This window comes from Delphinapterus leucas, chromosome 9 (assembly GCF_059928025.1).
Source record: "Delphinapterus leucas isolate spDelLeu-1000000601 "Yukka" chromosome 9, BTC_Dleu_Yukka2, whole genome shotgun sequence".
NCBI lineage: Eukaryota > Metazoa > Chordata > Mammalia > Artiodactyla > Monodontidae > Delphinapterus > Delphinapterus leucas.
The window spans coordinates 96,650,998-96,665,955 of NC_143137.1; the positions used below are offsets into that span (position 1 = coordinate 96,650,998).

A 14,958-nucleotide genomic window follows, 5' to 3' on the forward strand; every position below is an offset into this window, starting at 1 on the left:
AGAGAGCCAGGCACTGCTTACTGGAAGTGGTTTCTGATTCCCAAGGTTTCCAGGGATGGCCCCTTCCTACAGGCAGGAGGCACAAACCAGGGCAGCTAGGATTTTTATTCTGTTGTTAAAGGCAAAGCACCACCCTGGCCATAAGTCTAGAGGGTCACAGTGCTGCCTGCCCCGAATCCAGTCCATCCAGTGCGGGAATCAAGCTCCCTCCAGGCTGGGAAGCCTGCTCCACACCCTGTGCTCAGCCCCGGGAGAGGCCCTGGACAAGCTTAGGAGGGCGCTGCTGTGGGTCCGCGCTTCTCTTCTCTGTGCCTGAAGCTGCGCAGTGGGTTCTGGGTTTTCGCCTTCTGTGGGGGCAAAACTGTGGATTAGCTGTGGCGAGTGGACGTCCGTGTGAGCAGAAGGAGACAGACTCAGAAAAGGGGGTGCCGTTGCCACTTGACAAGCCATACAGGCCGTGAGCCAAGGACAGGAGCTGCTGTGGACACCGCAGGGGCCCACCTTCTACCTCCTGTAGCTTGAAGGATGAGGAGGGCAGTGGGGACAGAACAGCAGGTCCCCCTTTGCTCCTGAAGCTGCCCCGTGGGTGGCCAAGGCAGAGCCCCAGTACCCACAACCTTGTTCAGGGGCCTGGAGTTTGGGGCCAGTCCTCAGGACTTCTCTCCTCCCTCCTGAGGGCAAGGGGTGAGCACATCCTGGCGACAATGGAGCAAGGTGGGAGGGGAGCCCTGCAGCTGTCACCGAGGCCCCAGGGGACATACCTTGGCCTTCTTAGAGGAAGGGGGCTTCTTCCGCTTCTTGTGAGGGTGAAGGAGGCCGCGAAGAGCAGGAGGAACTGGAAGAGATATCTGGCTCAGCGGCCACTGCCCACCCCCTGCGCCAGCTCCACCCTCCGCGCCAGCTCCACCCTCCGCGCCAGCTCCACCCTCCGCGCCAGCTCCACCCTCCAGCTGGCTCCCAGGGTGCTCTCTCCCACTCTGAGCCAGTGCCTGGCACTCCAGTGCACACTTAAAATGCCTAAGAACACACGACTATCTATTATCACACATGCACAGGGCCAGAAGAACAGCTATCCCCAGGGGTGGGATTCTGGGGACTTTCACCGTCTAAAACACTTCTTTACAGTATTTAGATTTGTCACAGTAAGTGTGTAACAGAGAAAAGAAAATGCTGGGACTTCCCTGGTGGTTCAGTGGTTAAGACTACGCTCTTCGAATGCAAGAGGGGCCCGGGTTAGATCCCTGGTCAGGGACCTAGTTCCGTATGCCGCAACTAAGAGCCCGCATGCTGCAACTAAAGATCACGCATGCCACAACGAAGATCCTGCGTGCCACAACTAAGACCCGGTGCAGCCAAATAAGTATTAAAAAAAAAAAAAAAAAAAGGAAAGAAAATGCTGCTGAAACAAAAAAACCCTACATGTAATTTCTTCCTATGTGGCCCCTCCTCCCATATCCTTCCTCACCTGTCAGGTGCCACCATCACTGCTCGTGACCTGCTACATGATCCCTGGGCTCTGCTGTCACTCCCAACTGCCCAACAGCACAGGGTCCCATCCGGCCAGGCCACACAGGTCCTGACAGGCCTCTGGGCATCACACCGCCACACCCTCCCACGTCACCTTGACCCCTTTAGGTCACACGCTTCTGGCAATGACTTTGCTCCTTTGTGACAGAGAGGATGGAGTTCCCTCCTGAGGCAGGAGATAGATGGGCCCCAGGTTAGCCATTTACAACTAGCCTCCTGTTTACACTTTGAAAATAAAGATAATAATAGGAACAGGATAAGCAGCTGGACTTTGTCTCCTGTGGACACCTCAAGGTAACGGGAATGGCAGGAACAGAGAGGGGTTAAGCGCTGCTTAGGTAAAAGATAAGGAAACCACATATTTCCCATTCTTGGGGTCAAGGAGACCTCCCAAACTATGCATGAGCAAACAGTTCCTCAGGGGAGGGGGCGCTAGACCATAATATGGTCTGCTAACCTCCCCAACACCCTCGTGCTGGAATCCATCTTGGCTAAAAGATGCACGCACACATCCGGCAGGGCCTTGAGTCAGACCAGGTATGGACCTGGAGCCAGATAAAGCAAGATGACTGGCCAGATGAAACTGGAAAGCTGCCTCCACAGAAGTGGCTTGAAGCACCCCAAAAGCTCCCAGCTGGCTCGTGCTCTCTCTCTCGAGCCCACCCATGCTTCTCTGCACCCATCTTCCCTCCTAATAAAACTTTACTTACCTCACTACTTTTTGCTGAATTTTAAAGAATTGCTGAACTCTTTCTTCAAAGCAGACAAAAGCCAGGGCCCTGCTCCTAGGCACTACCAGTCTCTGGTGGTCTAGGGGCTAGGATACGCCCCTCTCACCACCACGGTCCGAGTTCGACTCCCGCTCAGGGAACTGAGATCCCACCTCAAGCTGCCACTCCCAAGAGCACTCCCACCCCCTCTCCCTCCCCCCTCCCTCCCCCCTCCCTTCTCACTCCGCAGACCAGGACCCCGGCTGGTGTCCCCTCTAGCTCACTGTCCTGGCGGAAGTTGGTATTTTCCCGTATCTCTTGGATCCTTCCCTTCCACTCACTGGGGCCTCTCCTGCCACACCTGCCAGTTTATGCCAATCCAGCAGGGTGCTGGGGAAGGGGTCTGCACTCACCACTCGTCTTCCTTAACCCACTTTAAACATCTTCAGCATAAAAGTCACACACACTCGTTACCAAAGACACAAGGGACATCGCTACCCAGGTGTAAACGGAGCCAGGCTCCTGAACACCTCGGCTGGGCTTTGGCCTCCTCTACGTCATAGAAACCATCTCAGGGTCCATTCTTGTCCTCACAGCTGCAACCCAGACATCCCTTGTCCCCACAAGGTCTGTTCTCTGTCCCCTCTGCCAACTGTTCTAGGGACTCCAGCCACCTCCCACACCCCCGGCTTGGCCCGGTCACTAATCCCGAGTCTTCTCCAGCACGCGCAGCACTGCCTCTTACCTGCGACACCCCACCCCCACCCCCGCACCTGGTCACTCCCTTCCACGCCCAGGCGGCTGCTTGGCCAGGTACTGGCTCGCACTTTCACTGGGCCAGGCTCTGGGGCGAAAACCCCCGGCCTTGAATGCCCGGTTTCCTGTCTCCCCAACAGAGACAGCAATGCCTACCCAGGAGGCTGTGCGGCTCAGTTCAAGCGAGTGAACAGAGGTGCGTTTGTGTCTGTGTGCATGCTTGCTGCCCAGTCCCCGTGGTCCTGTGTCAGCCCAGTGCACGGCAGCTGAGGGACAAACGCCCACCGCGTCCCCCAGCCCTGCTCACCCAGGTAGTCAGGGACGTGGCCCAGGTGGGGCTTCACCACAGCGGGGTGCAAGGGTAGGTCGTGCCGCAGCAGCTGGAGATCCCTGGGGTTGTCTTCAAAGTACGTCTGGCAGGGGAAGAGAAGTGGGCACTGCGGGGTCAGTCCTCCTTCTGCAATTTCACAGGGGAGTTTCTGAACTGGTAATCGGTCTTCCAGAATTTCAAGGGCTAAGGTCTCACACCACCTTCATCTGTGGTCACCTGGTCCCCCTCCAGAGCCAGCTCCTGACCTGGTTTCTCACCTCCCCTCAAGTGCTCTGCACACATGGGAAGGCATGTGTCCCCGTTCCCACTCCCCTTTCTGTGGGGAGGTCAGGAGCCTGCCGCACCCTCCTTACTGATCATCACCCCACGGGCTGTCCTGCACTGACACACAAACAGCCGCCTCTTCCTTTTCTGTGTAACACGCACCGCGTGGATGCACTCAACTTGGCTTCCTGTGTCTCTGTGGAGGACTCCCGGGTGTTTCCACCTGGGGAATCATGACGAACACGGGCACACGTGCGACTGTGCACGTCAAGAAAATAAACTCCAGGAGCTGTGATTCTGATGGACACAGCTACTGTCCACCACAGAGGCCAGGCTGATTCACCTCCTAACAGGACAGCTGGCGTCCTTCACCCGCTCTTGGCCTGTTTCCTCCCCACCGACCTGCTGAAGGCACAGCTAGCTGTCCAGTTCACTGCCTCTCACGCTCATAGCTGGGCCAGCCTCCTGGAAGGGCGATGTCCTGAAGCCTCGCCCCTCCCTCCCCACGGCCCCTCACCTTGAGCTTCTCGGAGTGCAGAAGCTCCTCCTTGATCTCCTTCAGCCTCGCCTCGCGGATGGCTTGTTTAGTCACTGAGCGCATGGCATCCTGGGGGCAGACACCGAAGGTCAAGACGGTGGGGCTGTGAGCCAGCCCTCCTGCCGTGCGGGGTTGCTCAGCAGCAAGGGCCTGACGCTGGGTCCTAGAGAAGCTCCGAGCACTCCCGACCCCAGGGGGCCCCGCTCACCCTGCAGCGGTAGCGGAAGCCCTCGATCTCCTCCATGCGGAACTGGTAGGGAAGCAGGGTGGGGGCTCCGCTCCCTGTGGAGGAGATGGCAGTGAGGCTCCCCTGGGCTGAATGCTCAGGCTGGGGTCTAGTGGGGGCCTACTGCTTAGAGGTAGGGGTGAGGCACCCCTCACGCTGGGGCGAGGCAGCCAGGGAGCCAGCCCACTCCTTCCCTGCAGCGCACACGTGCGCAAAAACACCTGGGTCTCACGGACAGTTCACAACAGGCGATCCACTCTGCTGTGGCCAGGGCGGCTTGTTGTCCCCACGTCCTGGGTTCCTGTCACATCTCTCAGCCTCAGGACCTGCCCACCCGCCCACTCTCCTCCTTCCAGGCCACTCCAGCCACGAGGTACCCGTGATGACAGCCGCGGAGCACTAAGGAGCACCAGCCCTTTCCGTCAGACACAGGTCTGTCATAGTAGCGTCCTGGGTCACTCGATGTTTACAAAAGAAGACGGGGTGGGGGGGCGGGGTTTGGCGGTGCAGCAGGGGCTTCACCCATTTCAGGTAAGGAAACCAGGGCACAAGGAAGCAAGGCCCAGAGTCGTCCCTCGATCCCCCGTCACGCGGTGCCCCAGGCCACCTTCTACACAAGCCCAGGGATCAATGCCAGGCGGTGAGCGTGTCATTTCTCGGCCCATGTGGCAAGCAGCAGTGAGGCCCCACAGGAAGCCCAGGCTGGACCCTCCATCCATAACCTGCTGGATGGTGGAGCAGCCCTGCCCAGCCCCGGCTAGCGTGCCCTTCCTGCAGCCTGGAACGCCGCCCGGCTGCCCCGCTACAGCATGACCTCCCGAAGGCGCCAGCGCAGAAACCCCCCAGCAGCCCCCTCTCCCAGGGTCTCCTCTGAGATGCCACCAGTCCCACCCTGTCTCCCAAACCTCTTCCCTTGGCCCTTCTGCCCCATGAGGCAGAGAATAAACATGACTTTGGCCAATTACACGACGGCTCTGGGCCTCAGCTGGCTTGACTGTGAAGGGGGACAGTGCCTGCCACCCAGGGAAAGGCAAGGACAGGTGGAGCGACATGGCGCACAGCGTGGCCAAGTGTGCGGGCGGCTGCTGCTTGTGTCGGTGTCCCTGCTGCCATCACCACCACCACCACCGGGTCTACGGTGTCATGGCAGAAGCCTGGCCCTGGCGCAGGCCAGTGAGAGCTGGGCTCTTACCTCCACTGAGAAGCTCCTCGATCTTGCCCAGATGGGACTGCTCCGTGGGCAGCACGAAGGTCAAGACGATGCCTGGGTTGTTGGCACGCGCCGTCCTGCAAGGAGAGACGGCCCAGCCCGTGTCTCTGGCTATGTGTCCTGCAGTGTGCCCTCCGTCCAGGTGCCCAGCCCGCCACACCCCAGTTCTCCTACCTGCCGGCCCGATGTATGTAGGCCTCGGGGGTGGGGGGGAGATCAAAGTTGAGCACAGCACACACGTGGTGGAAGTCTATGCCGCGGGCCACACCAGCCTCCGGATCAGCGGCCCTGCAGGAAAACGCCCCGACCTCAGACAGACCCCTCCTCTCCTCCAAGGCCACGTTCTCAAGCTTATTTAATCAGCAAAGTCTCTACACAAAGCCTTGTATGGAACTACAGGACCCTGACACGTGTAAGACTCTTAAGCATCTGAACTGGAACAGGAACTAGGGTAGTGGGGGCAGCCAAACCCGGCTCTGACCTCAGCTCTGGGGCAACACTGCCCACCGTCAATCCGATAACAATTCCCAGCCAGCCAACCTGTTAGGCAGGCAGAGACTGGGGACTCCTCTTTCCCCCTAAGAAAGATCCTTCCCGAAAGTCAGAGCCACTGGAGGCTGGGCCACCTCCCCTCACAGGATGATGGCACGCCAACAAACCAGGCAGTCTGGCCCTTCCTGCTGCCCATGCAGCACGTGTGTTGGCCCTTCACTCCCTGCCCCCATACTCACAGTCTTCTGAAAGGCTGAAAAGCAGGTCTCCCTGGGGAGGGCTGGGAGGAGAGAAGTGTGGACTCACCTGTTCCGCTTGGGTCCTTTGCCCCGATCCTTGCCCTTGACTGGAGGCCCCAAAACTTCAGCATCTGTTGCTATGACGCAGTCATAGAAGCCTTGGTTGAACTGTGAGATGATGTGGCACCTGTGGCCCGAGAGCAGACGGAAGTGAGCCCCAAGAGCAGGCTGGAGGTCCCTCTCCTGCCCCCTGCTTGGTCATAACTGTCACCCTTCCTGACTCTTCCCTCTTCTTCAACTCTTCCCCGACTTAATCTTTGTGCCTCAACCTCCTCAAATGAAGATGGAATTACAGTAGGTACCGCAGAGTTGTGACAGATAAAGTCAGCGAGGATCAGTCAAGCCCAGAGCCTGGGCACGATCTTCAACCAAAACATGGGAGATGGCACACCTGGAGCGCAGCGGGAGCTCTCCATTGAGCACACAGGCAGGGATGCTGAACTGCTCCAGGAACAGGCGCAGCCGGTAACTCCGCTCCATTGTGTTGACAAAGAGCAGAGACTTTCCCCGAATCAATGACAGTTTGAGCAGGGCATACAGCAACAGAAATTTGTCTTCCTCAGTCTCACAGACCACCTGAAACTGCTGTAACTGGTCTGGCCCTGGCAGCTGGGACTCCTGTAACTTGAGGGTAACCTAGGGGAGGACAGGCCTGTGGTCAGGAAAGAAAAGAAGACAGGAATGCTACTGCAAGCCACTGGCTCACCAACCACAGCACAAACGTGTTAGTGCAGGGCACCGTGGGTCCCCTCCAACTGTGTAATGTAAGAATTCAAAGCACGCTAACCGTTGTAGTGTACAGAGAACATAAAACTACAAACTACAAACGTTTGGGGCACAGAACACAGAGAAACATGCTATAAATGACTGTAATGAAGAGAGAACCCCTATAGCAGCAACCTTCCTGAAGAGTAAAGTTCACCTAAGGTGAGAGCTTTAGCCCTGCTGCTCAAAGTAGCCTTTGTGCCCCTTGGGGGTCCCTTCTCAGGCTTTAGGCAAAGCATGGTTTGAAGCCCCTAGCGGACATCTGGAACTACATAGTGATTTTAGGTTGGGGGATAGGGGGATGGTTACAACTACCGGCTTCTAGCACATCAGAACCAGGAATGCTAAACCAATCATTTCGCACCCCAAATAACAAAGGGCTCCTTTGAGAAGGGAGAAGCAAGTCCTTTTGAGTATCATGTCAATGCCTCTAGATGCTTCCAAAGGACCCTTACCGGGTTATGCAGTACCAGCTCCTTGAGTGCTTGTACGTCCTCATTAAAAGTAGCCGACATCAGAAAAGCCTGGTAAATCCGGGGCAAGTGACTAAAATGAAACAGAGCCCCATCAGACGCCAGCTCGAAAGCCTCTAACTGTGGCAGATGAACTGCCCCCTCGCTCTAGGTCCTAGTGTCTATTCACAACCCCTTTTCCTTACCAGAGAAGACTCTTGAGTTCCTCCTCAAAGCCAAAGGAGAAAAGAAGATCAGCCTCATCGACCACCAGCAGCTCCAGGGAGTCTTGCAGTTTCAAGTTGTCTTGTTGCAAGTGGTTTAATATGCGGGATGGGGTCCCCACCACTACATCGGGCTTCTCCATCAGCACAGCTCTGCAGGTGGGCAACACCTCAGTTTTGGGGAGAGGGTAGCAGCTGGGACCTCACCCTGGATTAGCCCTCTTTCTTGCTGCACACAAACCCAAACCCACATCCCAGTGCAAACTCATTCCCCTACAGCCCTGTTGCTTTCACCCACCTCTGAGAGGCTGAGTCTTCAGCGGCTGAGACATTGGCCACCCGGATGTCTCGAGCACAGTAGGCAGCCAGCTGTTGAATCATGGACTGGGCCTGCCGTGCCAGTTCCTTGGTCGGCACAAGGACGAGGGCTCTCACAGCCTGCTCTACCGCGGGGCCTGTCTGCAAGAGACGAATTAAAGACTTCAGCCGGTCGGTTCATGTCATCACAGCCACCGCATGCTTCTCTCTACCCCTTCCAGACAATCTGACCCAACTGCTGTGGCTTCCTCACAACAATCCAGTTGTGGTCTGGTCATCCCTTCACTTACTTTACCCACCTCCGAATGTATATAGAAGACTCTTTTCCCAGGCACTGACCTCAAAAAGGATAACTTACTTCATGGTTACAAAGTTACTTAAAATGTACCAATTACGACATTAGCATTTCTGGAGAAGAAAATGTGCCTACTTTTTATAGTATAAACAAGAGAAAGCGATTTACTCAAGATTACACAAAGAACGGTGGTCGCAGGGCCCGAACTTAGAACCCAAGTAACCTGAATCCCAGGCCAGAGCGTTTTACCCCAAAACCACCAGGTTCTCTCAGACCACGCTTCACGGGTAAGAGGTCAAAAGAAAACCCGGTTCTTGGGAAAGACTTGGGTGCGTGCGGGGGGCGGGCACAGCTTTCCAAGAGGGCACAACGCAACTCAGACGCCTGCTGCTCCCTTTCCCGGCCCCTCCCCCGACTCACCGCCTTCTTGTGGAGCAGCTGCTGCAGCATCGGAATGGCATAAGCGGCGGTCTTCCCTGAACCCGTGCGGGCCCGAGCCAGGAGGTCCTTCCCCTCCAGGGCCAGTGGGATGGCCTTTTCCTGGATCAGCGTGGGTCGCGACCAGCCCAGGTCGGTGACGGCCTAGAGGAGACAAGGGACGGCTCAGGCGGCGCGCTGCCCTGCCGCCGCCCCTCTCCACGTCAGCCCGGCTCCTCAGCCCTCCCCGGTACCTGTAAGAGCCGGTGGTCCAGGCCCATGTGTTCAAAGCCCAGCGTTTCGGGATCCTCCATGCTGCTGCTCTGTAGTGACAGCGCGCACGCGCGACAGGAAGAGCACGCGATGACGCGTGGGCTGGTCAGAGCAGCAACCAATCAGCTTCAAAGGAGTCAGCACGTCCCGGAAGTGGGCTTCCGGTGTTACGCGGGGTGCTGCGGCTGCGGTGGCTTGTGCGGCCGGGGGTCTCGGGGAGGGGCGGCGAGGGGCGGCAAGGGGCGGCGACCCTCCCGGGCGGGGACCCTCCCCTCGGGTCCTCGCCGGTTCCCTGACACGACCTCCAAGTGGCGTGCTAGGTTAAGGTTACCAGCGGCAGGGGCAGGCTCGCCCTAGTAGTAATGCCAGCATTAGTTATATTGACAAAATACATCAATGTTTAGAGTGCTCGTCTGTGTACTACCTAAGAACAGGCATGCTGCGGGTGGTAGCTTACCACGTTTGGGAAACACTGGTGAGTCCTGCGCCCTTTCCTACCATTATGCATCTGGGGGATCTCTGTCAGGTTTATGTGTAAGCACTAATTGCTCTGCCACCTGCTGTACTCAGGAAAAGTGCACCAGCGTATGTGTTCCAGGGCTGTTTGCCTGTAGCAGTGGTGGGAACCGTGGGAATCTGTAACGGGGCAATGGCTTTGAGAGTAGAAAGCGACGCTGGGTGTACCAGCATATAACAGAGGTCACCGAGGCTGGGCTAAGGTTCAGGGCCACAGGCAATCCAAAGGACAGGCCATAGCAATTGGATTGTACAAGGATGAAGGCTGGAAGAATGAGTGGCATAAGAAACAAAAAGGTAGGTTGCTCTGGGGTTCCCAAACCTAGCAGCCCATGTTGCCTGCACAGCTTGGTTAAAAATAATAATTCTTGGGAGTTCCCTGGTGGTCTAGTGGTTAGGATTCTGGGTTTTCACGCGGTGGCCCAGGTTCAATTCCTGTTTGGGGGAACTGAGATCCCACAAGTGGTGCAGCGCGGCCAAAAAAAAAATTTTCTTAGTCCCCACCTGTATTAGTTTCCTATTGCTGCTGTAACAAATCACCATAAACTTAGTGGCTTGACACAAACTTATTATCTTATGGTTCTGTAGGTCAGCAGTCTGAGGAGGCCTCACTAGGCTGAAATTACAATGTTGGCAGGGCTGCATTCCCTTCTGGAGGCTCTAGAGGAATCGTCCCTTTTTGGCCTCTCCCACCTTGGCTTGTGGCCCCCTTCCTTTATCTTCAAGGCTGTTAATGGAGGGTTGGATCCTCACCTCACATCACTGCAACTTTCTTTTGCCTCCCCCTTCCATTCTTAAAGCACCTTTGTTATGATATTGGGCCCACCCCAACAATCCAGGATCATCGCCGTGTTCTGGAGTCAGATGATAGCAACCTTAGTTCCTCTTTGCCATGTTTGCTAACATAGTCACAGGTTTCAGGAATTAGTACATCTAACTGGACATCTTTGGGAGGCTATTATTCTGCCTACCACACCACCCCAAACATAAACCTACTTAAACAGCTGGACCTGAGTGTTGCCCGGGAATCTATATTGACGAGTTTCTCACATGACCCTATGAATCTACTCTGACGTGGGCCCAGCATGAGAGCCAGAGGTTAGGCTCTGGCTGTTGTTAGGGTGAGAACTGAGAGCAATTCATGCACCACAGGTAAAGTGGGGCTGGGACCAAAAGATGGAGATGGGGACTACCAGTCCGAGTGAGAGCTGGGGACTGGGCCAGGGATGATGGGATGAGTAGAATGGCTCCTACGCCCCACCCCCTTTTTGTGGTAAGGAGGTAGAAGGCTGTTTGATAAGGATGTTATATAACCTAAAAAAGCAAGACTTTCAGAATGGAATCAAGGTAGTACTGGGGGGGAAAAAATCACCAGAATTCCTTGGATGTAGCCGAACTTTCAGAAACATTTTCCTAGGCCATAATGTGTCTGAATACCACACACCAGTATGGAAATCCTTCTCTTCCCCATAGCCACCACCTATTAGCCTGTCCTCTGGCAATCGAGATTCCAACTGCCCATCAGTGTAAAGGTGTGCTATACTCCCACCTCTGTCCTCACTCCACTCCCCTTCCTATCAAAAAATTCACAGGAGGAGAAACTGAGGACACACTGATGTATCAGCATAATTAAGATGCACAGCTGGACAGACTGTTGAAGGCCACCCCAGCTCTTCTGTGTAGTTTCCTGTATTCCCACAGTCCAGGCTCCAGTGTCTGATTTGCTGGCTAGATTCCTAGTAACAGCCACAGAGCAGAAATGTGTTCCCCTCCTGACACATCCCATGGTCCCCAAGAGGCTCAGGCCAGAGGTCCACAAGCTGACTAGTTCCAAGGCTACCTGATTTTCCCTGTGTTAATTCTATGAAGACAATTAAGAACTATTTTAAATATCCAAAGAATTTTGGAAGAGTCATTTATGGCATTTCACCTCACTGGACCGTTAACGTGGCCATCCAGAATTAGAATTTTTTAAATATCTACAAAAATATTAAATGACAAAGCCTATACAACTAAATTGCATATACTTTTATAAGTGAAAGTAGGCACACACGTGGAATAGTATAGAACATAAAGAGAAAAACAAGAAGGGCAGAATTTAGTTTTGTACGTCAGATAAATAATGTATTTTAAGTAAATAAAACCACGAAATAAAACGTCAAGAATGGGCAACTAAGGGCATTAAGCTTTATACAGCAGAAGGGCATGAGGGAAGTACACTAAGACGTGTTTAAATTTATGATTCCAGGGAGCTAAGAAACGGGTACGTAATCTCACAGGATTCCTTGCTGACAGGTCTACTTGGTTGAGCTCTGTGAATGGCTGAGCCACCACCCTGTCCGTTCCCACAACCCCGGAGTCTCCAGTCAGGCCAGGCTCTAGCACCACAAGCCCACATGCTGAAATCCACTCCGGGTCAGCCGCAGAGGCACCCAGACCAAGAGCCTTTCCTCCATTTCCCTTTGTGCCTCCCCTCTGCCCACAGCCTCTTATTTCATTTCAAACACAGCTACTGCAACACGCTTTATTTCACTGGAAAAATCTGTATAAAGAACCAAATCTGGTTCCCATGAAGAAAACATTTACCACAGCTTAAATAAATGTTAAGGGAAATGGGAGGGTAAGAGTGCCCTGCCTTGTGCTAGCTCTGTCACTGCCTCAGTCTGAACTCAGGCCCTGTGTGACGGAAATCACAGGTGTCCCAGAGAATTCTCTGCCTGGCCCTCTGATTAGGCCTTGAGAGCAGCTGTCATGTCTGCTTTCTGGCCCTGAGAACTGAAATCCTGAGAGCTGCCATGGTAGTTAGTTATCAAGAATGCATTGGTAAACAATGCAGAAGAGACTGCATTGGTGTTTTCAGCTAGTCACACAAAGGCAGTAACACTTCAACTAGGAAGGAAAATATATAATTTTATCAAAAAATAGTTCTAATATATAGAAAAACATTTCAATCCCCTGGGGCCTTTGCCCCTTATTTACATTCACGAAGCCACTGAGTGAACCCAGGACTGACGGGAGCAGTGAGGTGGGGCCTCCTCGGTGGGGCATTTTGGTCGCCTACTTTCTAAGCAGACGAAGAGAGAGGTTAAAGCAGTAGGAGAGACATTTGCTCATTTTGTGACAGGATGGAGAGGAATCACTAGTGGCGAAAGCAGCAAGACAGTCCTGGTTCAGTTCTGACTCCCCACAAACCCCAAGACAGATCTTTGAAAGCTTGGACCAATGTCCTGTGTCCTTGAGAACCAGTGTTAACAAGTGGCTGATCTGAATGCTTTGTTGCCATGGAACCAATGTGGCTTATATTCTTTTTTTCACTGTTTCTTCCCTCAAAATCCAGATGGATAAGGTATTGGGTGGGGAAAGTACCAAACAACTGAGGTGACAGGAAAGGGTCATATGGAGAGGGCACTACACCAGCTTCTTGGCCTCAAAGAAGCTCTTGAGGTGACGCATCTGCCAGATGCCAGTGAGGATGAGGATGGCGGTCTGAGCGATGGACCACCACAGGACTCTCTGGTTGGTGCTCTCACTGATCAGACGGAAGCGCTCTTCACGATACTGCGTAGGACAATGGACGCAGGATTAAATGTGCAGGAGAGACAGTCCCAGCATTTGCGAGGCCCCTCCCTCCTGTGCGACGACTCAATTGTGGGACCAAATGCCTTTTGAAATGCTGCCTCTGGTTCCCCTGGAAGTGCCCCAAGGAAGTGACATGCTGCCCCTCCACAAGCATCTCTGCTAGGACAGAAATCATGCTCTTACCATTTCAGCAAGATCCCAATGTAAAGAGGTAGGCAATGGCTATTGATAGAGTGTGAACTGTCCTCTCTACCCTTTATTCTACGGAGCTGAAAAAACGGCTGATAGCCCTCCATTCCAGTCTTTGAACAGCTGATCTCCCAAGCAGGGAAGGCCCCAGGCAGAAACTTCCAGTAAGTGTAGTGGGTATAAAGGTCAACTGCCATGTCCAAGTACAGTGACATGCCCTTACCCTTTGGTAATCCTGCTCCTTCTGGATCTGTTCCACCTGATCCAGCAGCTGGCGGGCTCGGAGCTGCAGCTCCGTCAGTTTATCCTTGGCAGCAATCTCGGGGTAGTTGTTGGCATGCTCCCCGACCTGGATGTCTAGGTGCACACGCTAGAAGGAAACAGGGTTGGACCCCAAAGTCGTAAGGTCAGAGACACTCTGTGGTTATGGTGTCTAAGTGGTGGGACCTCCGATGGTCTGTTCCAGGCTATGGAACCCACTCTTGTCCCTGGCTGTGGGACAGAAGGGCAACGTCTATTTCTTGCTTGTGACTGTGCCAGAAAGTGTTACAAATGATAAGGATAATAAATCAAAATTTTGTAACCAAGTGAGAGATTCTGAGCTATGGCTAAAGAGCAAATTCTCTTACCAGTCTGCCGCCAGCAAAGAGAGCCATCCTGGTAGAGTTGGAGTGCAGGCAGATCTGATGGTCACCAGGAGTGTGGGAAGTGAAGGTGAAGCGGCCCTCTGAGCCGTACTGCCGGGACAGCACCACCTGCAGCACAGCAGTCAGTGAAAGCCCCCGCCTCTACTCTGACCTCTCCAAGTGCAAGCTCATGTCTTCTGAGCTCTGTCCACCCCAAGAGCTCTAGTGAAGGTGGCCTTACCTTGCCTTCAGGGTCCTTCACCTCCACATGCATGCCCAGGCCGGGGGTCGAGGGTAGGAAGATCTCCTTCTGCTTATCCCACATTTGGGTGCGGTAGTTCCCTGCGGAGCAGACAGAGCTGTCACAACCTACCTAGTCCGTCTGGCTCCCACGCTCCGCGGGGCGCCGCGGTTCCCAGGACGCCGGGCAGGGGGCACTGCTCCCCCGGCCACGGTCCAGCGTCCACAGGGCGCCGCTAGGAGCGGGGAGCCGGACCGCGTCGGGAGGACACGCAGGGCCCTGTCCACCCTCGCCCCGCCTGACCGATAACCATGGTCTCGTCGGGGATTTCCTCGATGAAGCAGCGCTTTTCGGTCTCGCCGATGTGGAAATAGAGCCCTCGGGCGCCCGGCGCGCACAGCGCGATGAGCAGCAGCGCCAACAACCCCATTGCCCGCCGACGCCCAGCCCAGACACCTGCCAACGCGCGCCCCTCCGCCCCGTGCGCATGCGCGCACCTGCGCCCAGCTCTCAAACGACGCAGCAAGACCCGGCGCAGAATACGCGTGCGCGGTGCCTCCCTCCCTGCGTCCGCCCTGCCCCGCCTCGCGCGCGTCTTCCAGGCCAGGATGCATAGCCGAGGGGAGGGTGCGCACGCGCAGGACGCTCGGGGCTTCCCTCCCGCTCTCTGGCTGCGCAGTCTGTTTGGTCACCTGCCAACGAGCGGTTTA

The 14,958-nt window shown here is 55.0% G+C and overlaps 2 protein-coding genes across 3 annotated transcripts; both read right to left on the minus strand.

The window, feature by feature from the left end:
- Window positions 1-86: 86 nt before the first annotated feature.
- Window positions 87-9,205, minus strand: DDX56 (DEAD-box helicase 56). 2 transcript variants are annotated; one of them, XM_022593095.2, is made up of 14 exons: window positions 9,079-9,205; window positions 8,828-8,989; window positions 8,093-8,253; window positions 7,777-7,947; window positions 7,574-7,664; window positions 6,745-6,989; window positions 6,361-6,480; window positions 5,737-5,850; window positions 5,545-5,639; window positions 4,335-4,408; window positions 4,106-4,195; window positions 3,301-3,406; window positions 762-835; window positions 87-347 (listed from the first exon to the last, which is right to left on the minus strand). In XM_022593095.2, exons 1-14 carry the CDS (start codon window positions 9,136-9,138, stop codon window positions 270-272), a joined length of 1,641 nt encoding a protein of 546 aa, XP_022448803.2. In that variant the 5' UTR covers window positions 9,139-9,205; the 3' UTR covers window positions 87-269. The 2 variants fall into 2 exon arrangements, with proteins under 2 accessions (XP_022448803.2, XP_022448804.2); XM_022593096.2 differs by lacking the exons at window positions 87-347; window positions 762-835 and having other exon boundaries at window positions 3,344-3,450.
- Window positions 9,206-12,123: 2,918 nt separating this feature from the next.
- Window positions 12,124-14,709, minus strand: TMED4 (transmembrane p24 trafficking protein 4). The gene is made up of 5 exons (XM_022593097.3): window positions 14,552-14,709; window positions 14,249-14,349; window positions 14,011-14,136; window positions 13,605-13,751; window positions 12,124-13,171 (listed from the first exon to the last, which is right to left on the minus strand). The coding sequence occupies exons 1-5, from the start codon at window positions 14,676-14,678 to the stop codon at window positions 13,022-13,024; spliced, it is 651 nt and encodes a 216-aa protein (XP_022448805.1). The 5' UTR covers window positions 14,679-14,709; the 3' UTR covers window positions 12,124-13,021.
- Window positions 14,710-14,958: the final 249 nt, after the last annotated feature.

What these genes read in the sequence shown, in the direction of transcription:
- DDX56 (XM_022593095.2), bottom strand. Translation starts at nt 9,138, where the DNA reads ATGGAGGATCCCGAAACGCTGGGCTTTGAACACATGGGCCTGGACCAC. An exon ending in TGGACCACCGGCTCTTACAG is followed by an intron (nt 8,990 to 9,078) that starts GTACCGGGGAGG and finishes TGTCTCCTCTAG; the next exon opens with GCCGTCACCGACCTGGGCTG. An exon ending in GAACTCAAGAGTCTTCTCTG is followed by an intron (nt 7,665 to 7,776) that starts GTAAGGAAAAGG and finishes GTTTCATTTTAG; the next exon opens with TCACTTGCCCCGGATTTACC.
- TMED4 (XM_022593097.3), bottom strand. Translation starts at nt 14,678, where the DNA reads ATGGGGTTGTTGGCGCTGCTGCTCATCGCGCTGTGCGCGCCGGGCGCC. An exon ending in TGAAGGACCCTGAAGGCAAG is followed by an intron (nt 14,137 to 14,248) that starts GTAAGGCCACCT and finishes GCTGTGCTGCAG; the next exon opens with GTGGTGCTGTCCCGGCAGTA. An exon ending in AGGAGCAGGATTACCAAAGG is followed by an intron (nt 13,172 to 13,604) that starts GTAAGGGCATGT and finishes TGTCCTACGCAG; the next exon opens with TATCGTGAAGAGCGCTTCCG.